The sequence below is a fragment of the Onychostoma macrolepis genome, chromosome 14, assembly GCF_012432095.1.
Source record: "Onychostoma macrolepis isolate SWU-2019 chromosome 14, ASM1243209v1, whole genome shotgun sequence".
NCBI lineage: Eukaryota > Metazoa > Chordata > Actinopteri > Cypriniformes > Cyprinidae > Onychostoma > Onychostoma macrolepis.
The window spans coordinates 10854459-10866496 of NC_081168.1; the positions used below are offsets into that span (position 1 = coordinate 10854459).

At 36.2% G+C, this 12038-nt stretch overlaps 1 protein-coding gene across 7 annotated transcripts in view; it reads left to right on the forward strand.

Moving 5' to 3' along the window:
* Positions 1–12038, forward strand: part of si:dkey-237h12.3 (teneurin-3) — a 148958-nt gene that overhangs the window by 106194 nt on the left and 30726 nt on the right. For all 7 annotated transcript variants that reach the window (XM_058797083.1, XM_058797084.1, XM_058797085.1 and 4 more), the window contains 3 exons: positions 1059–1253; positions 4182–4382; positions 10787–10972. In XM_058797083.1, coding sequence (XP_058653066.1) covers positions 1059–1253; positions 4182–4382; positions 10787–10972 — 582 coding nt within the window. The remainder of the gene's footprint in view (positions 1–1058; positions 1254–4181; positions 4383–10786; positions 10973–12038) is intronic.

A 12038-nucleotide genomic window follows, 5' to 3' on the forward strand; every position in this document is an offset into this window, starting at 1 on the left:
TGGCATCCCAGTTTTCCAAAAAGAACTTCAAATTTTGTTTCCACTTTGCCACAGTCCATTTTAAATGAGCCTTGGCCCAGAGAAAACGCCTGCGCTTCTGGATCATGTTTAGATATGGCTTCTTTTTTGACCTATAGAGTTTTAGCCAGCAACGGCGTATGGCACGGTGGATTGTGTTCACCGACAATGTTTTCTGGAAGTATTCCTGAGCCCATGTTGTGATTTCCATTACAGTAGCATTCCTGTATGTGATGCAGTGCTGTCTAAGGGCCCGAAGATCATGAGCATCCAGTATGGTTTTCCGGCCTTGACCCTTACGCCCAGAGATTGTTCCAGATTCTCTGAATCTTTGGATGATATTATGCACTGTAGATGATGATAACTTCAAACTCTTTGCAATATTTCTCTGAGAAACTCCTTTCTGATATTTCTCCACTATTTTTTGCCGCAGCATTGGAGGAATTGGTGATCCTCTTCCCATCTTGACTTCTGAGAGACACTGCCACTCTGAGAGGCTCTTTTTATACCCAATCATGTTGCCAATTGACTAATAAGTAATAAGTTGTAAATTGGTCCTCCAGCTGTTCCTTATGTGTACATTTAACTTTTCCGGCCTCTTATTGCTACCTGTCCCAACTTTTTTGGAACGTGTAGCTCTCATGAAATCCAAAATGAGCCAATATTTGGCATGACATTTCAAAATGTCTCACTTTCAACATTTGATATGTTATCTATATTCTATTGTGAATAAAATATAAGTTTATGAGATTTGTAAATTATTGCATTCCTTTTTTATTCACAATTTGTACAGTGTCCCAGCTTTTTTGGAATAGGGTTTGTATATATATATATATATATATATATATATAAATGGACCATGTATTTAATTTGCGGGCCTGTGTCTGGAAAACTACAAATTACAGTTTGAAAAGGATGACTTTTAGTACTGTATTGCAGTCATGACAATCTAATGATAACATCCTGAACATGTTTTGTGAGATTCTCCCATCTGTGGTCCACCTTTATCCTCCTAGCTTTCATTTCTTTCCTTCTTTTAGCGGCGTGTCCAGTGCTGTGCAGCGGCAATGGCCAGTACAACGGCGGGCGCTGTCAGTGCTACAGCGGATGGAAAGGGATTGAATGCGACGTGCCCAGTGGTCAGTGTGTGGACACCCAGTGTGGGGGTCGTGGCCTGTGTGTTACAGGCTCCTGCATATGTAACCCTGGCTTCAAAGGTGACAACTGTGACCAAGGTAACTGGACAGATTTCAGCAGCTATGTAAAGAAAACACAACACATGTAGCTCATTGTAGTGGAGGAGAGCACTTTTTCAACACCACCGAGCAGCTAATTACATGGATGAGTGTACTGACTTAAAGACTGGTTTTTGTTGTGATAAATTAGCCACACCATTTAGCAGCATCCACTGACTGAAATGGATTCCACATATGGGATTGAGATAAGGCAGACAGCCAAGAAAATACCCCTTACATGCACACAAAATATTTCTTGTCTTTTGATTTTTTCCCTCCTGTTCTCTCTGGGTAAAACCAATTGAGTCTATTGATCCACATTCAATAGGCTTGGGAATGAACTCTTTAGATGTCTATGTTCGGGTCACTTTAACAATGTTATAATTGTCATTGAATTGAATGAATAACTCACACTGAGGTCGAGAAGAGAGAGAAAGACCTAGTGAGTTGCCCGAAAAGAGAAACTTGCTACCAATAGATTGTTTAAAAAGCAAATGCAAATGTTTTATGCTACAATTTTTTATGAAGTTGCACAAAACAGTAAACACCTTTTGATAAAAATGCTTGACTTTATAAGTAGCTAAATTACAATTAATAATGTAGCGGCAGTGGTCACATTAAGTTGATTGCCAATTAAAACCTATAAAGAGATCTGAGAGTTGCCCTTTGTTAGCCCTTTGTTAGTTTATATGAACTGTTGACTTTTGTCAGAGATTAAAGAGTTCTAAAAATTCTTTAAAATATATTGTTTTGTGTTCAAAAAGATTTGAAATGGCATTGAGTAAATGATGACCAAATTTTCAGACTTTAGCAACAGCGTTTCCAATTTGACACCTTCAGTTACACACAGACTGGAAAGCTGTCAAATTCCCCAAAACTGCAACCTCAAGAAGTAGCACAGAATTAAATTAGTACCTCTGTCTCAGTCTCAACAAGAACTGTACATCATGCTTCCTTCTGCAGTAATTTATGGCCAGTGCACAGAGCCTTGAGGAAAAAAACAACAACTCATAGGATCAGAGAAGTCATCTTTAAACTTGTTTCTGATACCTGCATGGGTTTACGTTTTGGCAAAGCCAAATTATACCTTAAACCCACATTGTCTGTTGCTGTAAAACATGATGATGGATTTGTCATGGTATGTGCTTCCTTCTCATATGCATCATTTGGTCCAGAGATTGCTCTGCATGATCATAGAACTGCATGGCATTAATACAAAAGCCATTTTACTAGATCAGACATATCCCATGGTACAGACATTGTTCCCTCATGATGTTTCTATATTTCATGATGGTAATACCTCAAATTCAAGAGTGATTTCTTGAATAGCTGCAGGAAGCTGAAATAGCATATCTAAGCATCATTGAATCTTTATACAGTAGGATGTTCTGGAGTGCAGTCTTGTAATTGTCAAAGCAATAGACTTTTCTTTAAAAAAATGTTTGATCATTATTTTATTAAAAAGGTGTGATATCATTATCCAGAAGGATTGTTTGAGAAAAAAAAAAAAAACTGTAAAGGCATATGAATTGATGACACTGGCCTGAAAAGTGTTTGAACATCAAAGCCAAAGCCAATTTACAACTGTATTATAGAAAAACTATTTTAATAAGTAAAATATCAATCCAAAGTTTGTGGTCAGTTTTTTTTTTTTTTTTTTAGAGAAATTAATCATTTTTAATTTCAAAGCAAGGATGCATTAAAGTGCCCCTATTATGAGTAATGAAAGGTTCATATTTTGGTTTTGGGAGTCCCCAACAACAGGTTGACACGCATGCAAGGTCAAAAACCCTTTCGTTGGCTTATAATATGCATTTATTTTTACCTTACTTGCTCAACGACTCCCAAACGATTCGCTCAATGATTAATTTTTTCAAACCTGTGACGCTAATCGGTGGTGATTGGTCCGATTGGTCTCATTTTCATTTCATCATGCCTGCAATGCCTGACAGTGTTGCCATCTGCTTTCAATTGAAAGTAGCTAAAACTGGTAGCTAAATGTCACTAGATGACATAATAATGGCAAATTCACTGATCTATATAAAGATGAATATACAGTAGATCAGTGGGCAAGATGAGAACTTAGATAAGGTTTGTCCAAGAAGTTGCTATATTTGTCCCTAAACTTTTGAAAAAAGTCTCAAAAGGGGTGGGGAAATCAAGCTACAAAATTGCTAAATTGGCAGCACTGATTGCCTGATAAAGCAGCTTTTGTGAGAGCAGTGCTGCTTTGTGTGCAGCGTTACCGGGGAAACTGCTATTTTTATGCTCCAAAAGAGGCACCTAGTGGCAAAGAATGAATTTGCATTTTCATTCAGACCAACAAGTGGGTGGGCAATGTTTCATGTTGACGGCTTGGGATTCGTTTTAAAAACGATTTGTTTCAATGATTCAGAGTCGACTCTTTCATTTGAGAGACAATAACTTTATACACGGTGCACTTTCAGATTTAAAACTTTGCAGCTGTTACACACTGCATGAAAGGTAATTTTCAAAAAGCCATAATAGGGGCACTTTAAAGTAATCAAATCCTGAAAGAGTGTATCACAGTTTCCACAATAATACTAAGCAGTATACATTGATAATAATAAATGTTCACCAGATTAGGATGATTTCTTAAGGATCACCTGACATTGAAGACTGGCTGATGAAAATTCAGCCATCACAGGAATAAATTACATTTTTAAATATATTCAAATTGAAAACAGTTATTTTAAATTGTAATAACATATGACTGTTTTTCATCAAATAAATGAAGCCTTGGTGAGCAAAATATTTTTTTTTTAAATCTTACCAGCCTTTGAGGGGAACTGGGTAATTTAATTTTTACAGCCACAAAACATTACTGTTAGACCTTTTGGTTAAAACCATTGCAAAAATGTGATGGTAATTCTAAGAAAATGGTCTGAAAATACTGTTTTACCACAGTGGACTGTGTGGACCCATCCTGTTCAAGCCATGGCTCCTGTCTCCATGGTCAGTGCCACTGTACCTCAGGCTGGACCGGATCGAACTGTGAGACGCAGGTCTCTATGTGTCCAGAACACTGCTCTGGCCATGGTACATTCCAGAGTGAGACCAGCTCCTGCATCTGTGACGTCAACTGGACCGGTCCCGACTGCTCTACAGGTACTGCTGATTCGCTGATTATGTGATGCACAATATGGCTTGATTTGGCATTGGGAGGCTTATTTGAAAACCCCAAAACTATTTTTCTTTCCAGGTTTAAATTCAATTTTGAAATTTTCAGTGTGGTCTCTGACTTTCGAACCCCACTGTAGGTAATTGAATCATTACTATAGGAAATAGTCTGTGCTCTGACATGCTGCACACACTGGGTGCTGTTAGGTACACTAATGTTTATGTTTCTAGTTTGATTAGCCTGTGGTGAGTAACCTTTTGATCACATCAGCATTTTGTGTGGCCATGATGCACATACTGCACACTAATCTTACAGAAGTAGCTATAACTTACTTTCCCCTGTGATGCCTGTAAGTAATTGGTGAAAAGAAACAGAAATGTAGCTGTGAGGCTGTTTCTTCAGAGAATGTTGTGGGAATTATGCCATCATAAGTGCCTGTGGTTTTGTAGTAAGGGGATTTTTGAAATGTAAATGTGATAAAAAAAAAAAAAAAAAAAATGTGCTGCTGCAGTTATCAGAAAGTGTTATAGTAAAACAGAGATCACCCCAGATTCAATTTTATGTGCTCTGTTACAGTATGAAACAAAAAAAATCATCTGTTCATATGTGAACTAAAGTTAGATTAACACTTAGACTTCTGTTCAAATGTTTGGGGATTTTTGAATGTTTTATGCTTACCAAGAGTGCATTTTTTGATCAAATCAGTAATGATGAGACATATCGTTACTGTTTTAAATAGCTGTTTTATTTTAATATATTTAAAAATGTAATTTATTCATGTGACGTCAAAGCTGAATTTTCAGTAGCCATTACTCCTTCAGTATCACACGGTCATTCATAAATCATTCTAATATGCTGATTTGGTGCTTAAAAAACGTTTTGCATTATTCTTAATGTTGAAAATAGTTGCTTAATACTTTTGTGGAAACCGTGATAATTCAGGATAAATCAGGATTCTTTGATTAATAGAAAGTTCAAAAGAACAGTACTTTGAAGTAGAAATCTTCTTTACTTTCAGTTTTGACCAATATACAGGTGCTGGTCATATAATTAGAACATCATCAAAAAGTTGATTTATTTCACTAATTCCATTCAAAAAGTGAAACTTGTATATTATATTCATTCATTACACACAGACTGATATATTTCAAATGTTTATTTCTTTTAATTTTGATGATTTGAGCTTTCAGCTCATGAAAGTCAAAAATCAGTATCTCAAAATATTAGAATATTTACATTTGAGTTTGAATAAATGACCATCCCTACAGTATAAATTCTGGGTATCTCTTGTTCTTTGAAACCACAATAATGGGGAAGACTGCTGACATGGCAATGATCCAGAAGACGAACATTGACACCCTCCACGAATAAGGTAAGTCACAGAAGGTCATTACTGAAAGGTGTGGCTGTTTACAGAGTGCTGTATCAAAGCATATTAAATGCAAAGTTGACTGGAAGGAAGAATTTGGGTAGGAAAAGGTGCACAAGCAACAGGGATGACTGCAAGCTTGAGAATACAGTCAAGCAAAGCCGATTCAAACACTTGTGAGAGCTTCACAAGGAGAGAACTGAAGCTGGAGTCAGTGCATCAAGAGTCACCACGTTCAGACGTCTTCAGGAAAAGGGCTGCAAGCCACTTCTGAACCAGAGACAACGTCAGAAGCATCTTAACTGGGCTGTGGAGAAAAAGAACTGGACTGTTGCTCAGTGGTCCAAAGTCCTCTTTTCAGATGAAAGTAAATTTTACATTTCATTTGGAAATCAAGGTCCCAGAGTCTGAAGGAAGAGTGGAGAGGCACAGAATCCATGTTGCTTGAAGTCCAGTGTGATGTTTCCACAGTCAGTGATGATTTGGGCTGCCATGTCATCTGCTGGTGTTGGTCCACTGTGTTTTCTGATGTCCACAGTCAACGCAGCCATCTACCAGGAAATTTTAGAGCAATTCATGCTTCCTTCTGTTGACAAGCTTTATGGAGATGCTGATTTCATTTTCCAGCAGGACTTGGCACCTGCCCACACTGCCAAAGGTACCAAAAGCTGGTTCAATGACCATAGTGTTACTGTGCTTGATTGGCCAGCAAACTCGCCTGACCTGAACCCCATAGAGAATCTGTGGGGTATTGGCAAGAGGAAGATGAGAGACACCAGACCCAACAATGCAGAAGAGCTGAAGGCCACTATCAGAGCAATCTGGGCTCTCATAACACCTGAGCAGTGCCACAGACTGATCGACTCCATGCCACGCCGCATTGCTGCAGTAATTCAGGCAAAAGGAGCCCCAACTAAGTACTGAGTGCTGTACATGCTCATACTTTTCATGTTCATACTTTTCAGTTGGCCAAGATTTCTAAAAATCCTTTCTTTGTATTGGTCTTAAGTAATATTCTAATATTTTGAGATACTGATTTTTGACTTTCATGAGCTGTAAGCTCTAATCATCAAAATTAAAAGAAATAAACATTTGAAATATATCAGTCTGTGTGTAATGAATGCATATAATATACAAGTTTCACTTTTTGAATGGAATTAGTGAAATAAATAAACTTTTTGATGATATTCTAATTATATGACCAGCACCTGTACAGTAATATGTTGTTGCAGAATAAAAATATGAATTTATTTCTAAATAAATTAAAAAAAATTTAAAAAAATACTGACCCAAACTTTTGAATGGTAGTGTATATTTGTTTACTTATATTCTATACTATAGAATATATATTTCTGTACAAATTGTAGAAATTTTGTAAGGCTTCTATTTAATATCTATTAGCAATTTAATATATTAGCAATGAAGTATAACCATAATGCTACAGAAATGTTCTACTTAAACTTTTAGCTTTTACTGAATATAAAATAGTAAAGCCACTAAGCCATTACTTTCATCTGAGTGTTTGTGAGCTTAATGTCAGGCCACTTCTAGCTGCAGCACTGGCCATGGGAGCAATGGGAGTCCACTTGCTTGCACGGTTGGGGTTTTGTCTCTTCATTACCTCCACTGTTCCACCTCAATTAAATAAACTTTAATTAACGGGTGTGTGGTGTGGATCGACCTGCCTCCCGCTGGAACCTGGAAGTGCTAAAAACAGATAAACACCTTGCCGCTAATGAAAAATTGATTACATCGACTGGTGTGGAAAAAGAAGGCCGTTAAAAAAATAAAAAAAGATTGAATGAATCAAGCAACCCTTCACCTTTTTAGAGCAATTTAATATTCCAGAGAGCCAGCACGACCTAATCAGACCCTCCAAGGTCTTGCGATTGAAGAAAAAACTCTTGAGAGGGACAGCAAAAGAGCTCCCCTGTACAAACATCAGAGAGACTTTACTTACGTTTCACTCAATTTTAGGTTTTATGTGTTATTTATTTGTCAGGTGGACTTTCTTCCCACTCTAAAAGTTGCTTGACAAAGAAATAGCTTAATGGAAGACCAATTCCGCACTTGCCTGAGAGGTTGCCTTGGGCAGCAGTGGAGAACTTTGAAAAAGTCACCGGTGTAATTTCTCTGCGATGATAAATTGGCTCCAGCTTGGCCTTATAAAATCAAAATTGCCCATGGCGGTGTTATTCGGTGGGTTTTTAGGAGTCGTTGAGGTGATAGTTCTAAGGACATAATGATTAGTTGAAATGAAGGTAGATGGGGCCAAGCCAGGTCTAAGTTGACCTCGTTATCTAGAATCAGGCGTGTTTAGATGCACAGTGCTGCCTGGTTTCAACCTTGACTTCTCTTTCAATAGCTGGATCTCTAATTCAAGACAGACAATATCTGAATTGAGTTAACATGTATATTAAAAAATGTTTACGCATTTGAAATGGAGGTGAAGAAAAACTTGAGATTTCAAGCCATTGCCCATATTTTACTTTACTTTACTGTATCGCCATTTGAACATAATGATTAGTTGAAATGAAGGTAGATGGGGCCAAGCCAGGTCTAAGTTGACCTCGTTATCTAGCATCAGGCGTGTTTAGATGCACAGTGCTGCCTGGTTTCAACCTTGACTTCTCTTTCAATAGCTGGATCTCTAATTCAAGACAGACAATATCTGAATTGAGTTAACATGTATATTAAAAAATGTTTACGCATTCGAAATGGAGGTGAAGAAAAACTTGAGATTTCAAGCCGTTGCCCATATTTTACTTTACTTTACTGTATCGCCATTTGAACGTAATGATTAGTTGAAATGAAGGTGGATTGGGGCAATCCAAGTCTAAGTGTCTCTCATTATCTGTCATCAGACACATTTAGATGGTCCTACACATTGCTGTCTGGTTGCAGCATGTCTGAAAACCCAATCTCTAGCCTTAATGCTTTTATATCTGAATCTCTAGCTCAATGCAGACACTGCCTGATTTATATGAATTTATGCAGAAAATACATACTGAAAATTTAAATGCCTTGTGCTGTCTGACGCATACAGATGTAATCTTACGATCTTGTCTTGACCTGTAGGTTGTTTTAATACATGCACATCGGTGTTGGACTGGAAACAGACATGCAGATATAATTCTACAGTATGCATGTTAATTCATTTAGATTAATAGTTTACAGCCCACTGGGAAATTTTAAGGTGACGGTAAATTGAATGTATAATATAAACTGAGTAATGAAGTTGTTATAGCACCATCTATGGACCCAAGTCTTCCTAATTTGAGATGTCTCTCTAGAATAACAGAGTGCACAATGTTTGCTGACACTTGCAGAATATGGTTATGCCTTATGGAAGTAATTATCTATTAAATATACCTCCAAAAACTGGCTTTGGCATGTAGCCATATTTTTAAATTCAAGTTATTTATAAAAACCCTCCCATGTTGCCTTAAACTTTAACCTTCAAATCAAATTGGCTTTTTTGGCTACATTTTCTCCTAGATGAAATAGAGAGAATTCTATTATATACAATGATCAAAATTATTTTTAAAGGCGCTAAATGTTACAATAAACACAGAAACACAACACAGTGATGATCTGTAAAAGAGACATTTGTCCTTGAAAATTTGCACAAGACAGTCTTGTGTGAATGTGTGTGTGTGTGTGTGTGTGTGTGTGTGTGTGTGTTAATGTATTTGTTGATGGATGCTCTGGAGAGCTCCAGAAATGTTAGCAGTCACAGCTTGCAGGATGACAAGTTCAGAGCCATTGTGCATTGGCTTTAGCACAAAACTATCAAAGGATTACTGCCAATTTTGTTCCCCAACATTCAAATACAATCCAGCAGTGAGAATTAGAGTGCCAAAGATGCATTCAGTCATAGCAGTTATAATTCAGCATGGTGCTGTTGTAAAGGAGATGAAATTTCTTATTTGTTTTGCTAAAGCAGATGAGACAACATGTGGATCAGGGGTCTTCAACAGGGGATCCACAAAAGTACTGCATGGGTCCACAAATTATTGATCTCAAATTAATTTTTTTTTTTTTTTTTTGTCATCAACTTTTTATTGTTTTTTTTTTATACACAACATCATATCTATTGAAAACAACAACAAACACACACACAAAAAAAACAACAGACATGTAATCAACTCTTCAAAAGGAAGAGAGAGAAGGAGGGAAAAAAGAAAAAACAAAACAAGTCATTCCTTTATATAATCAAGTATGTTAAAGGAAAAACCCTGCCAAGCATCAATAGTAGAGGGCTTGGCCCCATTAATTTACGTTGTTGTACATTCACAAGTCACTATTTTCAGGAGGCTATGGGTCCATATGTTTTTGCACACACGTGCTGTGTAAACCAGTTCTGTATTATTGTCTTCTTCGCAGCCGTAAAACCAGCAAACAACATTCTCTTTTGTATTAAGCTTATACAGAAACCAGAATCATCATTAAGAAGACACAAACTTGGGTTAGCAAAGCAATCGATTTGTAGTAAGGAGGATAAAACCAGGTTTACATGTGTCCATAGATTAATGACGATAGGACACTCCCAAAACATATGAAGAAAAGTACCTGATAATGCAGTATTACATATATGGCAGTTAAAATTTGGTTGTAGTTTCATTTTGAATCTTTTGTAATGAGTTATGTATGCTCTATGAATTACTTTGAAGTGAAGATCTAAATTGTTTTGTGGAAAATAAATAAATAAATAAATATGTGTTAAACAAAAATAAAATATTAAGTTAAATTCAACTAAAGCTGAAGTTATAGAGATAGTTCACCCAGAATATTCTGCCATTACTTACTCGCCCTCAAGTTGTTCCAAACTTGTATGAATTTCTTTCTTCTGTTGAACATAAAATAATATATTTTGAAGATTTTTGGGAAACAAACAGTTGCCAGTGACCATTGACTTATAGTCATAGTATAGGAAAAATACTATGTAAGTCAATGATTTTTATGACTTGTACTCCTGCATGCTTGTATTTCATGACTCAAACACAATGCTGTTTGTTTCAGAAATGTGTGCAACGGATTGCAGTCCTCACGGTGTGTGTGTTGGAGGTGTGTGTCGGTGTGCGGACGGCTGGTCGGGGGCAGGGTGTGAACAGGAGGAGTGTCAGGCACACTGTGGGGAGCACGGCGTGTGTCGAAAGGGGAAGTGTGAGTGTCACCAAGGTTGGACGGGAGAAAACTGCAATATTGGTGAGTTCACCCTGTTGTGTAACTGTTGTATTTTGTTATATTAGCTTGAAAAAGTATCCTACTATTCAGTGTTCCCAAAGTAAAAACTTAGAAATATCAAAAATAAAATTGTGTTTTACAAGTCAGTAAGAAGTAATGGAAAGGAATAAAATGGAAAATTCCAGATTTCAGCACTGAATATACTGTACCGTTCAAAATCTTTACATTTTTTAAATTAAATTATTTTTATTCAGCAAGGATGCATTAAACCTTTTCATTCGGGGCTACATATTATGGTTTCCACAAAAATATTAAGCAGCAATGTTTTCAACATTGATAATGCGAAATGCATCTTGATCAGCAAATCAACATATTAGAATGATTTCTGAAGGATCATGCAACACTGAAGACTAAAAATACAGCTTCGCAATCACAGGAATAAATGAAATTTTAAAATAACATCTATTTTTATATATTTTTATTTCAACATTCACAAGTACTCACTGTATTTTTGATCCAATAAATGCAGTCTTGGTGAGCATCAGAGACTTTTTAGAAGAGCATTAAGAAATCTTACCCATCTCAAACTTTTGAATGGTAGTATGATTTTTTTTGCACTAAAATATTTCATAAGCTAAATGTTGCTCTTGGTTACAAATAGTGTAGAGAAAAAGCTCACAAGTCCATTTTGTGAACAAAAAATATTGGTAACACTTTACAATAAGGTGTCATTTGTTAACATTAGTTAATGTATTAACTAACACGAACAAACAATGAACAATAATCTTTGTTAATGTTAGTTAATGAAAATACAGTTGTTCATAGTTTATTCATGTTAGTTCACAGTGCATTAACTAATGTTAACAAACACAAATTGTGATTTTAATAATGCATTAGTAAATGCTGAAATTAACATTAACTAAGATTAATAAATGCTGCAGAAGTATTGTTCATTCTTAGTTCATGTTTACTAATGTTTACTAATGTTGTTAACAAATGTTATAGGCTATGAATGTTAACTCATGAACCTTATTGTAAAGTGTTACCAAAATATTTTTTGTCAGATATTTTTTAACAACTGGTTCAC